General features: G+C 42.0%; 1 protein-coding gene across 2 annotated transcripts in view; it reads left to right on the forward strand.

Annotated features, from left to right (window-relative positions):
• KIF5C (kinesin family member 5C) overlaps positions 1-24,303 on the forward strand; it is a 110,512-nt gene that overhangs the window by 75,438 nt on the left and 10,771 nt on the right. For both annotated transcript variants that reach the window (XM_088474875.1, XM_088474876.1), the window contains exons 20-25: positions 7,150-7,251; positions 8,306-8,366; positions 17,482-17,553; positions 18,324-18,428; positions 19,183-19,399; positions 19,618-19,728. In XM_088474875.1, the coding sequence (XP_088331001.1) occupies positions 7,150-7,251; positions 8,306-8,366; positions 17,482-17,553; positions 18,324-18,428; positions 19,183-19,399; positions 19,618-19,721 (661 nt within the window). In that variant the 3' untranslated portion in view covers positions 19,722-19,728. The remainder of the gene's footprint in view (positions 1-7,149; positions 7,252-8,305; positions 8,367-17,481; positions 17,554-18,323; positions 18,429-19,182; positions 19,400-19,617; positions 19,729-24,303) is intronic.

The following is a 24,303-nucleotide window of genomic DNA, read 5'->3' on the forward strand; positions in this document are numbered from 1 at the left end:
TGGAGTGGACAGACAACCACTACTGCAGCGCTTTTCATTCGCTGTGCCCCGTTAGCGGCCCACAGGTGTACCGCCAAAGTACAGGAGCAGCAGACCCATGCCCACCAGCCAGTGTGCGCGTAGCTGCTGGAGCAATGCCACGATGCTGACAGGACTCAGGAGCTGACGGAGGAATGAGAGAGAGCGGTAAGTAAAGGGAATTCTTCTACCTTACTGGCAGTTTCATTTTACAACTGGGCTCAGTATCCTTATATGTATTTATATATGTGTGGGCATATATGTAATTATATATGTGTGGGCATATATGTAATTATATATGTGTGGGTATATATGTGTGGGCATATATGTAATTATATATGTGTGGGCATATATGTAATTATATATGTGTGGGTATATATGTGTGGGCATATATGTACTTATATATGTGTGGGCATATATGTAATTATATATGTGTGGGCTTATATGTATTTATATATGTGTGGGCTTATATGTATGTATATATATGTGGGCTTATATGTATGTATATATGTGTGGGCTTATATGTATGTGTATATGTGTGGGCTTATATGTATGTATATATGTGTGGGCTTATATGTATTTATATATGTGTGGGCTTATATGTATTTATATATGTGTGAGCTTATATGTATTTATATATGTGTGGGCTTTTGTGTATGTATATATGTGTGGGCTTTTGTGTATGTATATATGTGTGGGCTTTTGTGTATGTATATATGTGTGGGCTTTTGTGTATGTATATATGTGTGAGCATACATGGAGATGTTTATAAGAAACCACTGCAGAATTTAATAACCACAGCTGCAGTGCCAGGTGTAGTCCATTCTATAAAGCTCATTTTTTAACAGTACTTTGGTCAAAAAAGTAGCCCCCATAACTTTCTGGGGCTTGGCTCAGATAGATAACGTAATGTTTAGTATATGGGGAATGCTTCGCATTTTTTTCAGAAAAGGGAACAATAGGAATACTCTCTATTAACTGCCACATGCACAAACCTATGGCTGCGCATGCGCAGTGAGAATGCCACTCCAGTTCCCCGTGCCACCATGACAGCCAACTTAAGGCTAGTAAGTGCAAATGCATCTGACCGGAATCGGTATGAAATACCGCCGGCCGCATGGCAGCGGGCAGCGGAAGCCTGACAGCGCTGGAAATCCCGATCGTCGCTAAGTTAAGTATATACTAACCTAACCTCCTAACCCTCCTTAGGGGTGCCTAACCTTCCCCCCAAGTGCCTAACCCTAACCTCCCCCCTCTAAGTGCCTAAACCTAACCTCTCCCCTCTAAGTGCCTAACCCTAACCTCCCCCCTCTAAGTGTCTAACCCTAACCCTCCCTTAGGGGTGCCTAACCCTAACCCCCGTCCCCTTCCCCGCTGCCTAAACCTAAGTCCCCCGGGGACTTAGGTTTAGGCAGCGGGGGTGCCTAAGGTTTAGGCAGCGGGGGTGCCTTAGGTTTAGGCAGCGGGGGTAGCCTAAGTCCCCCGGGGGTGCCTAACCCTAAGCCTCCCTCCCCCTAGCCTAACCCTAGCCCTCCCAGGGGGGTGCCTAACCCTAAGTCCCCCCCCCGGGTACCCTAAACCTAACCCTCCCACCCCGCGGCTGTCCGCTCTCAGTGCCTGGCATCCCTTCGATCGGGATGCCGGACGCCTGTCTCCCGGCGTCGGGGAAATGACAGGCGTCTAGATATAGACGCCCGGCATTTCACCCTCGCTGGGATATGACAGTCGGGAAGCCGGCTGTCGGTATTAAGGCAGTCAGCTTCCCGATTGTATACCCTTCTGAGTCCTGACCCTTTGTGCTGTAGGGCTGAGGCCTGTAAGAAGATTGGGATTGATCTCTGCTTTGTTCATTCCATGTCATCAGTTGCTTTAGAGGCTAGGCGTGGTTCATTGGGGCTCTCTCTATTTGGACTAGAATTTAAGAAAAAGTGGTGAATTGGGTGTGCAGGGCCCAAAAGAGTTGAGACTGAAAATGAGAGGGGGTATGACTGAAACTGGGAGAAGTAATTAGTAGAGGGGAGGGGTCTGGATTAATTTGTAAACTGCCCCCTTAGAAGAAAAGTCTAGATCCTCCCCTGGGAGGAGGAGAAGTGAACCACGGCGCAGCATGAGGACTTGGGCTGGGGGAGATGGGAACTGCAGCTACAATAAGTATGTGCTGCTGACAGGTGAAGCTGTATGAACTCCCACCTGGAGTGGGACTGAATTTTAGTTTATTGGTAAGTGTGAAACTGAGTATTGTAGAGTGGGGGAGGAGGGGGCACTGTGGTTGCAGGGGCTGAGTGAGTCTGGGGTGGGGGGGATTAACAGTGGCTGAGGGAGGTCCTGGTGGAGCACTGTGTTTGCAGTGAGCAGGGGCTGTGACTGGGTGTGGGGGGCTGTGAGGATGCTGGCTGAGAGGAACACTGTTTGCAGTGAGCAAGGGCTGAGACTGGGGGGGCTGTGGGAGTGCTGGCTGAGGAGCACTTTTTGCAGTGACTGGATAGCTGGAGTCTGAGACTGGGGGCTGTGAGGGTGCTGGCAGAGGTGCATTGTGACTGCAGTGAGCGGGCGCTGACTCTGGACTGAGGACTGAACAGTGGCTGAAGGGGGGCTGGCTGAGGAGCACTGTGACTTCAGAGTCAGTGATGGGGACTGAACTCAAAAATACACTTGCTATCTATCAACAATTATTATGAAGTCTATTCTGCTGTGATATATATATATATGAAAGGTTGGCGTTACCCTTTGAGCTGTAAGAAAAAATAAAAGGTTGGGATAATAGAAATTTGGAAGGTGCTTCAAATAAATGTGTAATGTGCAAAAGCCCACTGATGTAGATTGTGAATGTGATTTAATGTAATGCTGTGTAAGGGGAAATATAGATTTGATCATTATAGAGAAAATATGCTCCACGAACCGCAAGGAGTATATACAATTAGAGGACAATGGGTTTTTTTTTTTGGTTTTTTTTTTGTGTGGGAGCATTCATTGCATCAGTGTGTGTTTTATTTATTTTGCCTATGGGGCAGGGGCTGGCTGGCAACTTTTAGCCTGGGGGGTAAATGCAGGCAGGCGGCCCTGGCAGAGGAGTAGCGTGTAGCCAGGGTGCCCGAAAGAACGTGCGTGCTACGGCGCCCACCCCCCCACAGGAGAGGACACCCTTATGCAGGCCTCGAGTAGTGCCCCCAGTAGTGATCCCCCCTATGCAGTGCCCCTTGTGCCCCCAGTAGTAAGCCCCTTATATAGTGCCCCCAGTAGTGGTAACCCTTATGCAGTGCCCCTTAAATAGTGGCCCCAGTTGTAGTCTTCCCGCTATGCAGTACCCCCACTGTTGCCCTTTATATAGAGCCCCCAGCAGTGGTCCCTCGATGCAGTGCCCCCAGTGGTAGTCCCCTCCCCCCTATGTAGTGCCCCTGGTAGTAGTCCCCTCCCCCCTATGCAATTCCCCTAGTAGTAGTCCCCTTGTAGTGCCTCTAGTAGTAGTCCCCCCCTTGTAGTGCCCCCAGTAGTAGTAGTAGTCCCCCTTGTAGTGCCCCCAGTAGTAGTAGTCCCTCCCCTTGTAGCACCCCCAGTAGTAGTAGTCCCCCCCTTTGTAGTGCCCCCAGTAGTGGTCTCCTCCTTATAGTGCCAGACCCCCCGCAGTAGACACACATAATATAAAAAAAAAAAAACACTTACCTGACACCCGCTCCTGCTCCTGGTCCCGCCGCCGAGATCAGCTCCTACGTCCGCCGCTTTGCATTATGGGAGTAACGCGTCACTCCCATTACCCACTGCGGGAGCCGGAAGATGTCCGGCTCTGGCAGTGGGAGCAGCAGCCGATGAGAGTCTGTCTGACTCTCATCAGCTGCTAAAGCAAACACACAGCTGGCGGCTGTGTGTTTGTGCTGTGTAGCGCTGACCGAACTCTGTCCGGTCAGCGCTGCACACGTGGTGCAGTCTGTGTCACAGTGACACAGACTGCCCGCGGCCCGCATGATGCTGCGGCCCGGGGGGCACATGGCACCCTGCCCCCCTGACCAGCCCACCACTGCTGTGGGGGTATTCATTTAATCAAGGTGTGTGTGTTGTTTTTTTTTTTATTTGTCCTGTTGAGTACAATGTGTGTGTTTTTACCCTGTGGGGGCAAAGGAGCAGGGTCCTCTTACCTCTTGTCTGTCTGTTACTACCTAGTTTTGTTCTACTGCTTCCATTTGTAAAGCGCAACGGAACATGCTGAGCTATATAAAGAAACTGTTAATAAATAAATAATAAAATAAAGTTCTGTTTTTTGAGCAACCTGTGAGGACAAATGTGCGTTAATTTTATAATAAATGGCATGGTAACATTTTGCTCAAATTGACTCCTTTATATTTTTTTTGTATCTTTCCTGTTGTTTCTTTAATTAAAAAATAGTAAATATTTATTTTCAGCTAACAAAGAAATATTAATATATGTACATACTTATATATGGATCGAGTGTGTGCGGGTGGGTGAGCGAGCACGAGTGGGGGGGGGGCGCTCCATCTATTTCTCGCACAGGGTGCTAGTTGACCTGGAGCCGGCCCTGCGCCCAACACATGGCATACCTTCCCGGTACCTGAGAAGCAACCATACACTAGTGGAGAGCTCCATGTCAGACCATCAGCTGCTGCCTTCGTCTATCCATAGCCTGTCAGCATGTAAATGCTACAGTGTCAGCGGCTGTGACGGGGGGAGGGGGGATCACCAAATTATAACTTGCCTCCGGGTGTCTGGGATGAATTTACGCCACTGCATGTTAGCAAACAGTGGGGTTCTTTTTAGGATCAATGGAATGGGGTTATAGGTGAGGACAATGTAAACAAATAAAGGCTGCAGGTGCACTTCAGGTTCCAGTCTTCAACCCGGGCAACGCCGGGTATCCCAAGTAGTCTACAATATCTGCTGCTGTCCTTCCATTTCCTACAGCAGTCGCAAACCCCATAGAAGCCAGGGTTATAACTAGGGTAGTGCGACCAGTGCCATGGCACAGGGCACCGCAGGGCAGGGGGCGCTATATGGGCCTGTCAGTTTTCCTGTTTATTATCATTCTCACTTGTAGCTTCCTCTTCTGTTATCTCCATCATCTCCTGGCCTCCCCTATCTCTTCCCTGGCCCTTTCCCATGAAGCCATGGCCCTTTTTAGGTGCACTATCTTATGTTCCTGTTCAAAAAATGGGGGGAGGGGGCACCAGTGCTCTCTCTGGCACAGGGCACCAAAAAGTCTATAGTAGTCTATAGGCTACACTTCGCTAAATTTACCAGGAGAGGGTTCCAGTTAAACCAGACTATCTGATGGCAGTTGTCTTGGTTAGAAGGAGACAGAGTCCAGTTTTCACTTCATTCATTGCTGGAAGGGAGGTCCACATTGTGCCGGCCTACACTGGGGAGTCATCTGGGTCCAGAAAACTGTTAGAAGAAATGGGAGACTATAGTTAAAAAGAATCTAGCAAGTGCAATTTCATAACTATATCCTCAATGCATGCACTAGGGCCATGGGTTCATTTCCAACTATATCTGTATGGAGTTTGTATGGTCTCCCTGCTTGTGTGTGTTTCCTCCGGTGCTTTGATTCTCTCCACACTCCCAAGGGATGTGTCAATTGTCTGATTAAAATGAACCTCAATATGTGTTTGGTAGGGAATTTAGACTGTAATGGGTCATTCATTTCTCCACCGAGTGCCCCTGGTACAGCCGTGATGCACTTTTTAATTTCTTGAATCGTAAAAATTGGTAATATGTGGTACGTCAATGAAATTTGAATTGCCCCACATAGCTGCAATGGGGCTGGGACTCTTGTGAGTGATTAAATTATTATCTGTACCTACACAGCAAAGGCCTTTGATTAGGGGCAATACACCTTCCTCTGCGGGGTTATAGGAGGTTTGGATTAGGCTCCAAATTTATTGTGTGGTGGAAGGTGCTGATTATACTTAACTTTACACTGATGACATACTTCTCTTTCTAAAGGATGCAGAGTACTGTCTCAGCACTTAGTTAGACCTAGTTGATGGCTTCAACAGTTTTTCTAGCCTGAAGGTCAATTAGTCCAAGCCCAGCATTTTCACCATCCGTCAAAATATACCTCTTGCTGGTGGGACTCAAAGTCCTTCACAGAGGATTCAGAGTTATGTGGGAATCTGACCTACAGGATTGGGACCAGCTTGGTAGTGCCAATGGTGCTACGTCTTGTACCAGATGCAGATGGGTGTAATTAAGCATTTGGCACAGGGTGTACTGCACTTCTTAATGGTTCCTATGGTCTGGTAGAAGCAATTGCTCTACTTGTCCCAAATATTCGGTGGATGACGGATCCTTTTGGCACCTATATATTTTGAGTCTCCCTTTACCTCCTTAAATCGGCATCCCAGTATGTAAGCACCATATTGATTTTAGACAAGTAATTATAGACAGAACCTGGATAGCAAAAGAGAACCCGTGTTTTCACAGTGGTTAGCACTGGTGAACGACACAGTGAAGCACAAACGGTATAGTGACATCAGCTGAAATTCCATATAGAATTACCAAAAATTCTGGGGATTTACTACTTTACAATACATGTTGCAGGTGTTGTCCTGTAGCCTAGGTGAGACTTTTACATAGGTTCACAGTCCTTTGTGTTCTTTATTTTTTAAAATTATTATTTATCAAAGAAATTACTATCTACATCAGTATCATTGCAGATTGTAGATTATTGATGGCCCACATGTTATGAATAAATACTATGGTTTGTGGTTGTGTCTGTTTGTGTATCTGATTTACCTACATACAAACACACACACACACACATATATATATATATATATATATATATATATATATATGTATGTTCAGGTGGTATAGTGTTGAATTTCCTGACATGTCATCAATCGAATTCTGCGCCTTAGTGTGTGCTTGCTGCGCTAATGTTTGCCTTTGGTTACATGACTTCCTTCATATTACCTTGAGTTTAATTATTACTTTATCGCTGTAACTGTACTTGGGGGTTTCCTTTGTTTTGTTTTTGTATTGTTGTTTATTACAAAATGGCAACAACAAAAAATCTGGTAATTCATTCTTTTTTATTTGGTTGTTTTTTTAAAACTTGAGCCTAAATGGCCAATTGTACACTTTATTTGGGTAATATATATATTTTTTTCTCTTGTGAAGCCTTAATCAGAAGCTGCAGCTGCAGAAGGACAAACTGACCTCCGACTATGAGAAACTGAAGGCAGAAGATCAGCAGAGAGAGATGGAACTGGAGAAACTTATGTAAGTTCTGTCCTGACATCAATACAGATTAGTCTATATCAGTAGTAGGAGATAAAGAGTAAAACAGAACATAGAGGAGAGTGATTGGTTTATGAAGCTTCAGGGTTACTATTTGGGTTAACCCTTCTGTCCAAACTAGGGATTTAGATTATTAAGGGAATATAAACAGCCGGAGAGAGAAGGGGCCCGGGTAGCAGAGGTGTGTAATGCACCGGCAGCCAGAGAAGATAAGAGTCTAGGTGGCATTTAAAACATGGAGCCGGCTGCGAGCCAATCACAGCTCGTGGAACGGCAGCCAGCCAATCGGCTCCATGTTTTAAATGCCACTGAGACTCTTCTCTGGCTGTCGGTGCATTCCACACCTCTGCTACCCGGGCCCCCTCTCTCTCCGGAAATGCAGCTGATGCTCTCTCTCCCTGGCTGCCGATGTCTACCAACATTTATAAGGTCTGTTAGATAACACAGTGCTTGAAAGTATTTTTTTTTGTCCAATAGCTGCAGATCTCGAATATGACTAAAAAAAAATCTAATTAATGACATTATAATAATAAACCAGCCTTCCCTGCGCCCCCCCAGTCCAGCCAGCCTGTCTTCCCTGCCCTTTTCCCCGAACCCAACTAGCCTTCCCAGCCCAGTACCCTTCCCTCCTTGTCCAGCTTTCCCTGCACTGTGCCACCCCCCCACCATGTCTAGTCATCCCTGTGCCCCCAATAGGTCCAACCCTCCCTGTCCCTCACCACCGAAGTAGTTCCACCCACATCCACAGCTCAACCTACCTCTGCCCCATACCCAGAGGGGGGGGGCTGCTTATTTTGTCAGTACCGGGCCCCACAATAAAATGATGGTACAAGTCTGTGCACATGGGACATGTGATTTAGTGTAACAGGATTTTTCAGAATAAATCAGACTAGTTTGCCATGTGATAATACCGCATTCTGCTTCTAAATTCCATAGCCTATCGGTCTGCAACAAAGACCTCTCACTATTGACAAGAACATTTTAGCCATGGGCTGAGGCTCTTATTGTGCAGCATTCATTTGTCTTATATCTGTAGGCTACTTAATGAGAAGAGGGAGCAATCTCGGGAGGACCTTAAAGGCCTGGAGGAAACTGTGGTATGTTGATTTGGTATTCAACATTATTATTAGTCAGATCCTGCATTATTATTATTTATAAGGCACCACAAAGTGACAGGCAGTGCGGTATGGAGGGTCGAAAACATAAAACATTGTAAAACAACAGATTAGAAAGAACATAGGTACAATACCCAACAGTTAACCACATTGTAAGTACAAAGCATAAGTATAAACACTACTTTAATAACTTTAGCATCGCAAACTGGCTATAGATTGTAAGCGTGCAAGCAGGGCCCTCTTACCTCTATGTCTGTCTATTATTACCCTGTTTTGTTCTATAAATGTTTCCAATTGTAAAGCACAATGGAATATGCTGCGCTATATAAGAAACTGTTAATAAATAAGACAATAAATAGGGGAAAGTGATGGTAGGAGGTGTAGCCTGGAGTCAGCGCTATGATCCTGTACCCAATGGGTGAGCAGACTGTCACTGGAAGAGAGATTACAAATGAGTAGAGCAATGGTGACATAGATACTGCTAGAGGAGAACAATAGGGAAGAGGGCCCTGCCTGTGAAAACTTTCTAAGGGAAAGGATGGGCAGTTGACTGGTATAGAGTGTGACTAGGAGAGGAAGTGAGTTCCAGAGGAGGGGGGCCAGCAAGGACTTGGAGGTGAGCGTGAGAAGAAGTAAGCAGGGTGGAGGTGAGACTACGGGCAGAGGAGGAATGGAATAGTTGGGAGGGAGTGTGGACAGAGGTTAGGGTAGAGATGCAGGGGAAGAGGAGTGCTTTAGGGCCTTATATGTGAGGGTGAATAGTTCTGAGGGGGATTGGGAGCCGGTGAGGCAGGTGTCTCAGGAGGAGGCAGGTGCCATCTCTCTGAAGAGGAAAATGAGATGACCAATAACGTTAAGGACCTTTTAAACGTACTCTAAACCTACATGTTTTTTATTTTCCTTTTGTCTAATGTAAATATTATGGGATGAATGTGTATTATATTCTTGATGCAGTTCCATTGTTTGGTTTCTGTTCCCCAGATTCTATGTCTTTGCCCCTCCCAGAATTCCTAATTCCATTTTTTTGAGGGGTGATGTTTCTCTTCCAGTACAAGACCTTGGGATGTGGCCTAGGGGCTAACTTAAAGCATTGAGGGCAGGGTATTTTGTAATGGGTGCGTGGAAAGAATAAAAAAACAAATACAAAGCATTCAGAAGTACAACTTTCTTCATTTACTCATAGACCTCACAGGCTTATCTTATGCATTGCAAATAGTCCTAAGGGATACATTTATTATGTAGTGCTTTTAAAAGCCTGGTTTTGTATTGTATATTATTGCCCCTTTAAATCCTGCGGCTGAAGCCATTGAAGACGCGGCAGCTTTAAAAAGCACCGCATTGTGAATGTAGCTTTATATTCTAGAAATACAACAATATGAGTGGTCCAAAGAGCGCTGTCCCTCATAGGTCACGTCTTCTCCTATTCTTTCATGGATAATGCAATGATCTCAAAACAGGGAGACAGAATAATACACGATTATACTCCAAATGATAAGTGTTACTTCCAATGGTCCGCAATTAATGTTAAAAGCTACTCACCTAAACTAGGTGAGATGCGTTCATATAAAGGTATCTTTTTGAAGTGTTTTACTCTGGTCATAGACAAACACACCAATTTTCATCGTTTATTCCCCACTGGGAATACACTCACCTGAAATCAGGTATAGGCGTTCACAAAAAGGTATCTTTTTATTCCCATTAGGAGAGTTCCATCCTTGACCCAGATGACTTTATAATAACTAAAAGATGATGCAACTCCAAAGGAATAAAGTTTCACTTTTTAATCCAAGAATATAAAAAGGTTGTGTCTATCCTTAGATAATATACAGCCAAAAAATGTACAAAAATCATTTAAAAATACAGTCACAAATGGGTTCCACGGTGAAAAAGGAAACAATTACCAGCCAAACAGGAGCCACTCTTATCCGGAATAGTGTGGAATCATGATGAGATGCACTGGATGTATAAAGTGCAAAGGTAAGTTCCAGTGCCACCATAGATAACCCCTAAATCCACCACCAACGCGTTTCTGACTTTCAAGTCCTTCCTCAGGGTGTACTAGGACTGTAAACTCCCCTCCTATTTATACCCCTCAGTATCCATATGGGGGAGGACTAAAAGATAACCAATTGGTCGGCTATAATTAAAACCTGGCATCTGGATCAAAATTCCTTATAAATTACAGTGATCAAAACACAATGCCCTCTACATAATAATCCATAAATGAACACACATAATGATAAAAGGCAAAAAAAAAGTAAAAACAGATGAGCATACATAAAGATAAGATTGAATAACAAAAGCAATATAATGAAGATCCGGTTCACTTTTTACACAAGTCCCCTTGATCCTCTGATGAGCCATGTAATTTGGCGCCAGGCCTCCTCATGCATTAGCCGCAGCCTGTTCTAAAACGTAACCGGACTTCCGGTCCACGAGGAACACCGCCGTGTACAACTTCCGGCATCTGGAACGCAGATACTTATGGTCCGCGACTTCCGGTGATGCGTAGTCATCCGCTGGTAAGCGCGTAACTCTGGAAGTCCCAGCTACAGCGTATCAAGGCTGCCGGACATAGTAATGCGTTCTCTAGTAATCCTCTGGACGCCATTTTATTGAAGATCATAATTCACACTGATCTTATACGAGGCCCATCAAGAACATTAACGATGCCATAAACCGGGGGACATGAAATAAAGAAAACAAAGTATAAATAAAACCAGTAAGGAAAAATAACAAATGGAATAATAAGACCAACCACTTATCATGTTAATGTATATTGAGAGACTATAAGAACCACTTGGTCTCAAAATCAACATTCAAACCTCTAGGTACTAGTGTTTTAAGTAAATAGATCATTTCCATTTCCATTTGAGCCAATCTAACATCCATATCATTAACCCGCCAGTTGGATTTAACAGATTTGATACCACAAAAGGACACTAAATGTTTAATATCACAACAATGTTGTGCCTTAAAATACAATGAAACATTGTGCGTATCCAGACCTTTTTTGATATTTCTGACGTGTTCAGCTAGTCTCACTTTTAGCATTCTAGAGGTCCTGCCAACGTATTGGCTACCACATGAACACTCCAAAAGGTACACACAATACTTCGTATGGCATGTGATGAAATCTTTAATTTCAAAATTTGCACCCGTGTATCCTGACTTAAAATGTGTAATTTTGGTATTAGTGGATTTACACACTTTACACATACTACACGTCCCACAACGATAAAATCCTTTTGATTTGATATCACCCACTGTGGGCTTAACAATGGCACTCCTCACTACATGATCTTTGATATTCCGAGCTCTACGGTATACAAATTTAGGACGTGACTCTATGTGATCTTTTAACAAAGGGTCCTTGGTTAATATATTCCAATGTTTGGACACCATTTTTTCTAGTTGTTTATACTGGCTATTATATTTAGTTATAAACAGGATTTTAAGTTTATTATCCACTTTTGTATTTCCAATATCACTAATAGCTTGTACTCTATTAAGGGTGGCACCTTTTTGTTTAGCAATACCTACTACCTGACTGTCATATCCCTTAGCAAGGAATTGACTCTCCAAACAATCAGCCTGTGTATCAAAAATAACCTTTTCCGTACAATTTCACCTAATGCGTTGAAACTGACTGTTTGGAATACTTCTAAGCCAGTTGTGGTGGTGATTGCTATCACTTTGAATCAAGGAATTGCAATCAGTAGGTTTGACAAAATTCTTGGTTTTTATGCAATTGTCCTCAATATAGATGGTAAGATCTAAAAAATCCACAGTTACTTCACTGACATTAAATGTCAGAACTATATTGGATGTGTTATTATTTAAATACTGACAAAAAAGGTCCAAAGAAACCTGATCACCCCTCCAGATAAAAAGAATATCATCTATGTATCGGTGCCATGTCACCAGGCTGGCACCAAACTGATGTCCACTCCACACTGCGTGCGCTTCCCACCAGGCCATGAACAGGTTGGCGTAGCTTGGTGCCAGCCTGGTGCCCATGGCCATGCCCATTAATTGGAGAAAAAAAGAGTCATCGTACCAGAAAAATTGTTCTCAAGTATCATACTAATACCGTCTAAAATAAACCTTTTATGGTCTTCACTTGTATTCCCTATATCTAGGAAGAATTGGACCGCCCTAAGTCCCAACTGGTGCTCTATAATGGTGTATAAGGAGGTGACATCCGCTGTCACCAACCTATAACCCATTTGCCATTCTGTGTCTGACAACATTCTAATCACCGATATAGTATCCTTTAAATAGGAAGGAGTGTTCTGTACCAAAGGTTGTAGCTGGCTATCAAGATAATGAGATAAATTAGATAGAGCGGAATTGGTGCCAGCCACGATGGGTCGACCAGGAGGTCTCTCTTTATTTTTATGCAGCTTGGGGAGCACATATATAACAGGAATAGAGGGTTTATCAATCCTAATGTAATCTCGTACTGTTTCTGAAATGATGCCTTTAGAGGTATACAGATTAAGAAAGATTTCCAATTTCTTAATTATCGATTCTGTTGGGTTATTTCTTAATCTTTTATATGTGGAGGTGTCTGATAATTGTCTAATGATTTTGCCGTTGTATTCCTCCACATCCATAACCACAACACTCCCCCCTTTATCGGCTGGTTTAATAACAATCTTTGTATTTTCTCTTAGGGTTTTAATAGCATTTCTCTCTTGTTTTGACAAATTCATATTCTTAACAGGTTTAAGGATGGTGCTTTCTAGATCCTCCTTCACCAAACGTTCAAACGTTTCAATAAAGCATCCCTTTTATGAGTGGGAAAGAAAGTAGACTTTTTCTTGAAGACAGGATAGCTATCACTTATTCCTGGCGGACATTCACTGAAATACCTTTTTAGAGTTAATCTCCTGATAAATTTCTGAAGATCCACAAAGACCTCAAAGTCTTTGGCGTGACTAGACGGAGCGAATTTTAAACCTCTTTCTAATATTTTTTGTTCAAACTCGTTCAATTTATATTTGCTTAGGTTATAAACTTTCGTTTTACCCAAATTCAAATCAGTAGTACTACTCATAGTGACATGGTTACTTTCGTCCCCAGACCTGATTAACTTATTTTTGATTCTTCGTCTTTTATTTTTACTAAAATATAAAAGAAAACTAGAGGAGTTAGAGGGGGGAGTACAAAAAATAAGAATAAAAGACGAAGAATCAAAAATAAGTTACTCAGGTCTGGGGACGAAAGTAACCATGTCACTATGAGTAGTACTACTGATTTGAATTTGGGAAAAACGAAAGTTTATAACCTAAGCAAATATAAATTGAACGAGTTTGAACAAAAACTATTAGAAAGGGGTTTAAAATTCGCTCCATCTAGTCACGCCAAAGATTTTGAGGTCTTTGTGGATCTTCAGAAATTTATCAGGAGATTAACTCTAAAAAGGTATTTCAGTGAATGTCCGCCAGGAATAAGTGATAGCTATCCTGTCTTCAAGAAACAGTCTACTTTCTTTCCCACTCATAAAAAGGGATGCTTTATTGAAACGTTTGAACATTTGGTGAAGGAGGATCTAGAAAGCACCATCCTTAAACCTGTTAAGAATATGAATTTGTCAAAACAAGAGAGAAATGCTATTAAAACCCTAAGAGAAAATACAAAGATTGTTATTAAACCAGCCGATAAGGGGGGGGTGTTGTGGTTATGGATGTGGAGGAATACAACGGCAAAATCATTAGACAATTATCAGACACCTCCACATATAAAAGATTAAGAAATAACCCAACAGAATCGATAATTAAGAAATTGGAAATCTTTCTTAATCTGTATACCTCTAAAGGCATCATTTCAGAAACAGTATGAGATTACATTAGGATTGATAAACCCTCTATTCCTGTTATATATGTGCTCCCCAAGCTGCATAAAAATAAAGAGAGACCTCCTGGTCGACCCATCGTGGCTGGCACCAATTCCGCTCTATCTAATTTATCTCATTATCTTGATAGCCAGCTACAACCTTTGGTACAGAACACTCCTTCCTATTTAAAGGATACTATATCGGTGATTAGAATGTTGTCAGACACAGAATGGCAAATGGGTTATAGGTTGGTGACAGCGGATGTCACCTCCTTATACACCATTATAGAGCACCAGTTGGGACTTAGGGCGGTCCAATTCTTCCTAGATATAGGGAATACAAGTGAAGACCATAAAAGGTTTATTTTAGACGGTATTAGTATGATACTTGAGAACAATTTTTCTGGTACGATGACTCTTTTTTTCTCCAATTAACGGGCACGGCCATGGGCACCAGGCTGGCACCAAGCTACGCCAACCTGTTCATGGCCTGGTGGGAAGCGCACGCAGTGTGGAGTGGACATCAGTTTGGTGCCAGCCTGGTGACATGGCACCGATACATAGATGATATTCTATTTATCTGGAGGGGTGATCAGGTTTCTTTGGACCTTTTTTGTCAGTATTTAAATAATAACACATCCAATATAGTTCTGACATTTAATGTCAGTGAAGTAACTGTGGATTTTTTAGATCTTACCATCTATATTGAGGACAATTGCATAAAAACCAAGAATTTTGTCAAACCTACTGATTGCAATTCCTTGATTCAAAGTGATAGCAATCACCACCACAACTGGCTTAGAAGTATTCCAAACAGTCAGTTTCAACGCATTAGGCGAAATTGTACGGAAAAGGTTATTTTTGATACACAGGCTGATTGTTTGGAGAGTCAATTCCTTGCTAAAGGATATGACAGTCAGGTAGTAGGTATTGCTAAACAAAAAGGTGCCACCCTTAATAGAGTACAAGCTATTAGTGATATTGGAAATACAAAAGTGGATAATAAACCTAAAATCCTGTTTATCACTAAATATAATAGCCAGTATAAACAACTAGAAAAAATGGTGTCCAAACATTGGAATATATTAACCAAGGACCCTTTGTTAAAAGATCACATAGAGTCACGTCCTAAATTTGTATACCGTAGAGCTCGGAATATCAAAGATCATGTAGTGAGGAGTGCCATTGTTAAGCCCACAGTGGGTGATATCAAATCAAAAGGATTTTATCGTTGTGGGACGTGTAGTATGTGTAAAGTGTGTAAATCCACTAATACCAAAATTACACATTTTAAATCAGGATACACGGGTGCAAATTTTGAAATTAAAGATTTCATCACATGCCATACGAAGTATTGTGTGTACCTTTTGGAGTGTTCATGTGGTAGCCAATACGTTGGCAGGACCTCTAGAATGCTAAAAGTGAGACTAGCTGAACACGTCAGAAATATCAAAAAAGGTCTGGATACGCACAATGTTTCATTGCATTTTAAGGCACAACATTGTTGTGATATTAAATATTTAGTGTCCTTTTGTGGTATCAAATCTGTTAAATCCAACTGGCGGGTTAATGATATGGATGTTAGATTGGCTCAAATGGAAATGGAAATGATCTATTTACTTAAAACACTAGTACCTAGAGGTTTGAATGTTGATTTTGAGACCAAGTGGTTCTTATAGTCTCTCAATATACATTAACATGATAAGTGGTTGGTCTTATTATTCCATTTGTTATTTTTCCTTACTGGTTTTATTTATACTTTGTTTTCTTTATTTCATGTCCCCCGGTTTATGGCATCGTTAATGTTCTTGATGGGCCTCGTATAAGATCAGTGTGAATTATGATCTTCAATAAAATGGCGTCCAGAGGATTACTAGAGAACGCATTACTATGTCCGGCAGCCTTGATACGCTGTAGCTGGGACTTCCAGAGTTACGCGCTTACCAGCGGATGACTACGCATCACCAGAAGTCGCGGACCATAAGTATCTGCGTTCCAGATGCCGGAAGTTGTACACGGCGGTGTTCCTCGTGGACCGGAAGTCCGGTTACGTTTTAGAACAGGCTGCGGCTAATGCATGAGGAGGCCTGGCGCCAAATCACATGGCTCATGAGAGGATCAAGGGGACTTGTGTAAAAAGTGAACCGGATCTTCATTGTATTGCTTTTATTATTCAATTTTATCTTTATGTATGCTCATCTGTTTTTACTTTTTTTTGCCTTTTATCATTATGTGTGTTCATTTATGGATTATTATGTAGAGGGCATTGTGTTTTGATCACTGTAATTTATAAGGAATTTTGATCCAGATGCCAGGTTTTAATTATAGCCGACCAATTGGTTATCTTTTAGCCCTCCCCCATATGGATACTGAGGGGTATAAATAGGAGGGGAGTTTACAGTCCTAGTACACCCTGAGGAAGGACTTGAAAGTCAGAAACGCGTTGGTGGTGGATTTAGGGGTTATCTATGGTGGCACTGGAACTTACCTTTGCACTTTATACATCCAGTGCATCTCATCAGGATTCCACACTATTCCGGATAAGAGTGGCTCCTGTTTGGCTGGTAATTGTTTCCTTTTTCACCGTGGAACCCATTTGTGACTGTATTTTTAAATGATTTTTGTACATTTTTTGGCTGTATATTATCTAAGGATAGACACAACCTTTTTATATTCTTAGATTAAAAAGTGAAACTTTATTCCTTTGGAGTTGCATCATCTTTTAGTTATTATAAAGTCATCTGGGTCAAGGATGGGACTCTCCTAATGGGAATAAAAAGATACCTTTTTGTGAACGCCTATACCTGATTTCAGGTGAGTGTATTCCCAGTGGGGAATAAGCGATGAAAATTGGTGTGTTTGTCTATGACCAGAGTAAAACACTTCAAAAAGATACCTTTATATGAACGCATCTCACCTAGTTTAGGTGAGTAGCTTTTAACATTAATTGCGGACCATTGGAAGTAACACTTATCATTTGGAGTATAATCGTGTATTATTCTGTCTCCCTGTTTTGAGATCATTGCATTATCCATGAAAGAATAGGAGAAGATGTGACCTATGAGGGACAGCGCTCTTTGGACCACTCATATTGTTGTATTTCTGCTATATTTTGAAGGGGTGGTGCTCCTGAGTGTGGACTGAGCTGCAGTCCTTGAGGGCGCAGGTTGTTTTTAGATTGTTTTTATAATTAGCTTTATATTCTGTTTATATTGCGGATTCTGCAAACCTCTAAATATCTAAATGTTTTCACCAGGCCAGAGAACTTCAGACGTTACACAACTTGCGCAGACTCTTTGTTCAGGATCTCACCGCCAGAGTGAAAAAGGTTTGTCAACCATGGAATCTATACTGACTGCGTTTTGAATACAAAATTGCCACAGTGCAGACCTACGTAGTACCATGTGGTCTCTTGCATCACTGCTGTCATTAGGCTGCTAGGCACAGAGCAGAAGCTCATTGCTGAATGACATATACACATAGAAAGGGAGGAAATCACTGTATCTGGTTTTATTATGTAATAATAGTGAGTGATCAAATCACCATATATATATAATTTACTTCAAAATGTTAATATGTGGCATGGTGCAGCCTAAATGGCTAGTGATGAACAAGTACAGTATATGGAATATACATGATATGCATTGATTTTGATAATACCTTCTTCATGCCAAATTATTATCTGATTGGGCAACATGCATGTCAGCCTGTCCAAGTCACTCGGGATAGACCTTAACAGTATACGACTGAATTATCATATATAGTTCTGTAATACTTGGTCTGCCTGGTATATATGGCTGTGCCATGACTAGTGTTTGACAAGCAGCTTTGTAAATGTGTTACTTCATTTATTATTTGCATTCATTACAGATGATTGATACGATTGACACTGTTAGGTTGCTTTAACTTTTTAATTAGTTTGATTTATATTTTGTTCTTGTTTTAAAAAAAAAAATATCCGCCAGTTCTTTGCTCGTTATCTTTTTTATTTTTTTCTATCTAGAAAATATCTTTGTTCTTTCAACAATGTGACAGGCATGTAATTATGTTCTTCACTTGGCACCACTAAATACATCTAACAGATTGCTGTATTCGCAGAGCGTGGAGCTGGATAGCGATGATGGTGGTGGCAGCGCAGCCCAGAAACAGAAGATTTCTTTCTTGGAGAACAACCTTGAGCAGCTGACAAAAGTTCACAAACAGGTGAGATGTAGACTGGGTAGAAATATCTAATAAATAGAGCAGAAGCTCCTTTAATAGTTATTTTTAAATTACTGAATCGCTAAAATGTGCTCTTTCACCTTCTAGTCACACTAATTATTTTGTCTTGTGTGTTACTAACTACGTTGCTGAAAAATAAAGATGGCCAGAAAGATAAAGCAATGTCTGTTATATACAAACGTTGTTTCCATTATCCTAGTGTATGACCTGTATTCTGTAGTCTAATGGTCTAGCAGGTTGATCTAATTCTCTAGAGAATCAACAAAAGACTATTATAACTTGGCTTCTACACTGATCTGTTGTGCTTTCTGCATGGAATTTCCATGCTTCCATGTAGAAGCCAAGTTGGACTACACTTGCAGTATTTTTTTTATCCTCTAGATGTCAGTGGTTGACAAGCTGATGATGTTGGTGTAGAAATAACTTGGGGGCTATGTAACAGGTTCCAATTTTACGGAACCAGCAGGGGTTTCAATGAGCCTGCCTCTAAATTTATAGTAGCAATCTCACTGAAATCCCACCGGTTCCGTAAAAATCGGAACATATTAAATAACCCCCCTTAAATTCATTACAGGCAAAACCTGGTTATATTGCTCTCTCATCTGACTTCCACTAATTACATATGTAGCCTTTCTGGCTCAGTCATGGGTAATGTTGGTTAGGGTTCCGACTGATTCCAGGATTTTGTATCCTCCATGGCGGTTCTATTTGCTTGACTCATCCACTTGTTTTGCAGCTGGTCCGTGATAATGCAGATCTGCGATGTGAGCTTCCTAAACTAGAGAAACGCCTGCGGGCTACAGCCGAGAGAGTCAAGGCTTTGGAAGGTGCACTTAAGGAAGCCAAAGAGAACGCAATGCGTGACCGCAAGAGGTATCAGCAGGAGGTCGACCGCATTAAGGAAGCAGTGAGGGCAAAGAACATGGCGAGGAGAGTGCACTCTGCCCAGATTGGTAAGAACGATGGATGGATGATCTAATTCTCTTTCCATTTCTAATTCTATTTCCAAGTCTGCCTGAACATGCGTGCTCTTACATACCAGAGTAGCTGCACGTTGACAATGTCATAATTGCCGGCTGTCCCAGATTCTAAAGGTTTCCTGAGCTCCGGATACATTACTAAAGTGATCTCTATGCAAATTACTGATAGTTATCATTTTTTTTTTCTTCAGCTAAGCCAATTCGTTCTGGACATTACCCAGCATCCTCTCCTACAGCTGTGCATTCAATCAGAGGTGGATCTGTGCATTCATCTTACTATCACCACACAAAGTAATAGACAGGTGAGTAGCTACATTGTGAGGTCTATGGGTGTTTTGGTGGCGCCTGAGTCTGATTTTAGAAAAACAGATTCAATTAAATATATGTAACTGATGGGGAATAGAATGTAATGCTGTAGCTTAATTCAATGAGCTTTCAGTATAACTTATTACCATATATCCCTGTATCTTTAATCAGAGTTTTTATTTCATGAACTTCTGAATGTCTGAAACTGACAAAGCAAATACCTAATAAATAGTATAAAATTTCAAAAGCAGAGAGAACATGTGGCAAAATGAATAAATGACTCCGAAGATGAAATGTACCTACCATCTTTATACTAATATTGGAATTTTCATATACAAATCATAACTCAGTTTTCAATAAAGGTGTGAGGGTTTTCTTTTCTTCATTCAGCTGGCTTTATTGAGGCCAAACATCACATCGTGCTACTAGTACTACATCATTATAATAAGTCATTTCCGCAAACACACAATAGGCCCCTACATCTAGGTATCATAACCTTAGGTGCCAGCTTTCTCATATGTTTAATAGAGGCAACAAGCTTGTCATCCCTGCTTCCAAGTATTCATTTAGTAAGATTACATTGATTTTATATATAACTGCATTACAGGATAAGGTTGGGAGATAGAGTTCTCCATTGACTGGAGAATAAGTTTGGTATGTAATTGAATATTAAGATGTGGGAGATCAATCACTGAACCCTCCGCTGCAAGGACCTGACTAATGGTCAATATACATCTCGTGACATATAACATCACTATCTACACATCCCTAAAAACAATTGGCGTCACAGCTTTGGATGATCCAGTGCAGTATTGCTCTGGAACCCAGTAGGTGCCGTGCCTAGGTTTAAGAGGTTTCCATCGGCATTACATGTTACATGCAATATATATATATATATATATATATATATATATATATTATGTATTATACCTGACCTTGGAAATCAGTGTAAAGCATTTTGATCATAGTTCCTTTGCACTAGACTATCCAAGCCCCTTTCTCTCGGAAGACAACATTGTATTCACTATTCAGTGAAATGGTTGCGTGGTGCCCTGGAGCGGTCAGGCCAATGCTCTTCCTGGCCAGTAACACAACGAATATTCCTTTGAGGACACAGATGTGCAGGAAAATGTGTGATGTTTAGCTGCCATATTATGCGGTATGTGTGCAGCTGAATATTGCAGTAGCATGTCTCACTGCATTTAGGCCCTCATTCAGAGCCGCTCGTTAACAGCAGTACGCTCGTTGCGTTCCGATGTTGAAACACTGCGCATGTGCGTACTGCAGATTGCGAGTTTTTTTGGACTCGTTCCTAAAATAGCGTACAGGAAGTGACATGTCAAATGTGATTGACAGAACAGGGCGTTTTAGGGTGTTGACGAGGGTGGAGATGGAAAAACGCAGGCGTGGCGAGGCGTTTTTGGGGCGTACATACATTAGCAGATGCGAGCGTAAAATGTGTACGGACCGACTCCTACGTCACTGGATGATCCTCTTTCCCTTCCAAATGCTCGCACAGCTTAGGGTCTGGATTACTCGACCACATTGGCGATGGCCTTCTCCTCCGTCCCGGGACTCCACGATGTTGTTGCGATTGATCGCGGGAGGGCAGAAAAGCAATTAGTGTTGGATTGCGAACCGGCTTGGTATGTGTTTTGAAATCAGTTTTTTGGGATAGCACAAAACGTACGCAGGTGGAACTCAGAGCTGCTAATGTCAGGATGACACAGTCAATTTGCGTACATTTGGGGGGGTTTATTTGGGCAGCAATTTGGTGGTTAGGGCCTATTGTAACAATAATTTCATCATGTTTTCAGTTTCGCACCATTTTATTTGTGCCTCTTGAATTTGCCGAATTATATGAATTTTTAAACGTTCCTTAAAGAGCCCTTTTTTTTTTTTTTGTTTTGGCCGAGTTTTTGCCTTTTGGCCCAGGATTAAATGTAACCCATTTGTACAATAATTTCACAATCCAATGTCATTGTTTAATTTCCAATTTATTGCTCAAACAAAAAAACTTATTTTAAAAATTTTGGGGACATCTTTTTTGCCCAAAGATATGTTCCCAAATCAAACAAATTGGCCCAACATAACTGTTGACATAAACATACATCAAAAAAATAAAAACATTTCACAAGAAAGGAGAGGGAAGTTTTGACCCGAAAGGAATATGAGCCAATCACAGAAGGAATGTGGGAAAAGTCACCATTGCTGTCACCGTTTTTTCACCCGTTTGGATGGGGGAGGGAGGGCGCCAGACCGGGTCCGGGATGTCATCGGGCTGGCCTGTCCAGAGGCAGATGTTGTGTCCTCTGGACTAGGCACAGGGCTAGGCACATTTGGAGGATTGGCTGATGTTGTGCCAGAGGTGGAGGATCCTGATGTTCCGGCAGGAAGGGAGGTCGGCTCCACCATGTGCTGGCGAACGAGCTGCTCCAGGGCATTGGCGATGCGGATGTTGGCCCTGGTATTTTCCGCCAGGGCCTGACCAATGGTCTCGTTGGCCGCAGCATTTTGCTCCAGGGCCTCAGCCACCCGTAGCAGACTGGCGTCCATCCTCTGCAGAATCTCCGTATGGGAATCCGATTTGAAATTGAGTTCTGTGAGGAGGGCCACTGCCTGCGAGGGGGATTGTCCTGGACTGGCTTCTGCAGGGTCCTCAGCCGGATGTACTGGTTCCTCCCCTGCAGAGCCAGCAGAAATTCGGCGGCCAAGGCTCCCCTCTGGAGCAGACTCATCCGCCTGTGTCTCTGTTAGGAAAAAAGAGAAAAGCCTCACATTACAATCTACATATTGGCACAATAACATTTCAGAGTTGATGACATCCAAAGATTTACCTGGGACAACATGAGGAGCCGCAAAGTCTGGCATGTCCATATCCATGTTGGACACGCCAAACACCTCCACAGGCTGCACACACCCCTGTGCCAGCTCTTCTAAATCCGTCAACTCCAATGACACAGGGGTGGGACCCCCACCTGTCCCCCTTGTATGCCTAGCCCTGTCCGCGAGTTTTTGTTTTAAGCGATATTTGAAGTCGCCCCATCTGTGGGAAAAAATGGAAGCCATTATCCTTTGGTTTAAAATGGGGTTTGTTTTTAGGGGGGGCAAGGGTTTACTTACCGCCGTTTGACATCCCGGGCTAGACGGACATAATCACCCACCCTATTGACAGCAACGGCTACCTCTTCCCACATTCTCCACTTCTGGCTTAGACTCATATTCCTGTCTGCCTGTGGCAGGATGTCCACACACTTCTGGATCAAAACCTCCATCTCCTTTCTTGTGAAATGTGGCTGCCTTTTTTTTTGGGCCGCTTTGGCCGGAATACTGGGCCCAGCAGCCTCTTCCATGTCATTCTCCTCACCTATTTGTGTAAATTTACAGAATTCACAAAATCACAACTTGCCTAATCTTATGTTTCAAATTAATCATTGATAGAAAATGCATGAAAGACTTACCGCCTGACTCTTGGCCATTTTTTCCCTGGTCTGTCACCATGTCTGAGGTCCAAACAAGAAATACACCAGAATTTGAATGTGTTTTCGTGACGTATTTATACATGCGTCCTTATTTTGCGGCCGCATCATTGATTGTGCGGCCCTATGATCCCTCCTTAATTTGTGCGGGAAACGAAACACTATTTATGGCTTGGTGTGTCTCAAGTCGAGGTGGCGTTTTTGGATTGTTGGAGGTTATCTTGGCTGGAGTTTATTGATTGCGTAGAAAGGAGTTGGCGGTTGGAGATTCGTTTGTTGGTTAGATTTGCGTTTTTTTTTTCTGTTATCTTTGTTGGTTTATATTTTTGGGACCTCGTTTCTTGATTTGGTAAGTTTTGTGAAGTCTAACTTTTGTTCAATTGTTGTTTCATTGTGTTTCTTATTTTTTGTAATTTTTGGATCCATAATTTCTTATATTTTAGATTTTGTTTATTTTCGACCCAAAAGACCTTTTGATTTTGACTCTTATATATTTGCTCTTGGTAAGTCCATTTTTTATCTTGTATTTGCAAACTAATTAGCGCATTTTTAGTAGTTACTCTTGTGACTTGTATTAGCGAACTAATTAGCGCATTTTTAGTAGTTACTCTTGTGACTTGTATTAGCGAACTAATTAGCGCATTTTTAATAGTTACTCTTGTGACTTGTATTAACGAACTAATTAGCGCATTTTTAGTAGTTACTCTTGTGACTTGTATTAGCGAACTAATTAGCGCATTTTTAGTAGTTACTCTTGTGACTTGTATTAGCGAACTAATTAGCGCATTTTTAGTAGTTACTCTTGTGACTTGTATTAGCGAACTAATTATCGCATTTTTAACAGCTTAATAATCATTCTAACTTTTTGGTGGTTTCTCTTTCGCTTTTTGTGCCAACATTTCGACCCATTTTGATGTACTGTGTTAAATGTCGCTTTGCTGTTTTGCTAAATGGGTGTTTGGCATATTTTAACTTTGGTCTAGCACAAAATTTGTAAACAAAAATGCACAGAGTGAAATGTGTCAAGTAATTTTGGTGTTTATTTTCAGTTTGGACGTATCATGACAATACCCCGGCATGTAAGCAGCAATG

The sequence above is a fragment of the Taudactylus pleione genome, unplaced genomic scaffold (genome assembly GCF_031769625.1).
Source record: "Taudactylus pleione unplaced genomic scaffold, aTauple2 ptg000156l, whole genome shotgun sequence".
Taxonomy (NCBI): domain Eukaryota; kingdom Metazoa; phylum Chordata; class Amphibia; order Anura; family Myobatrachidae; genus Taudactylus; species Taudactylus pleione.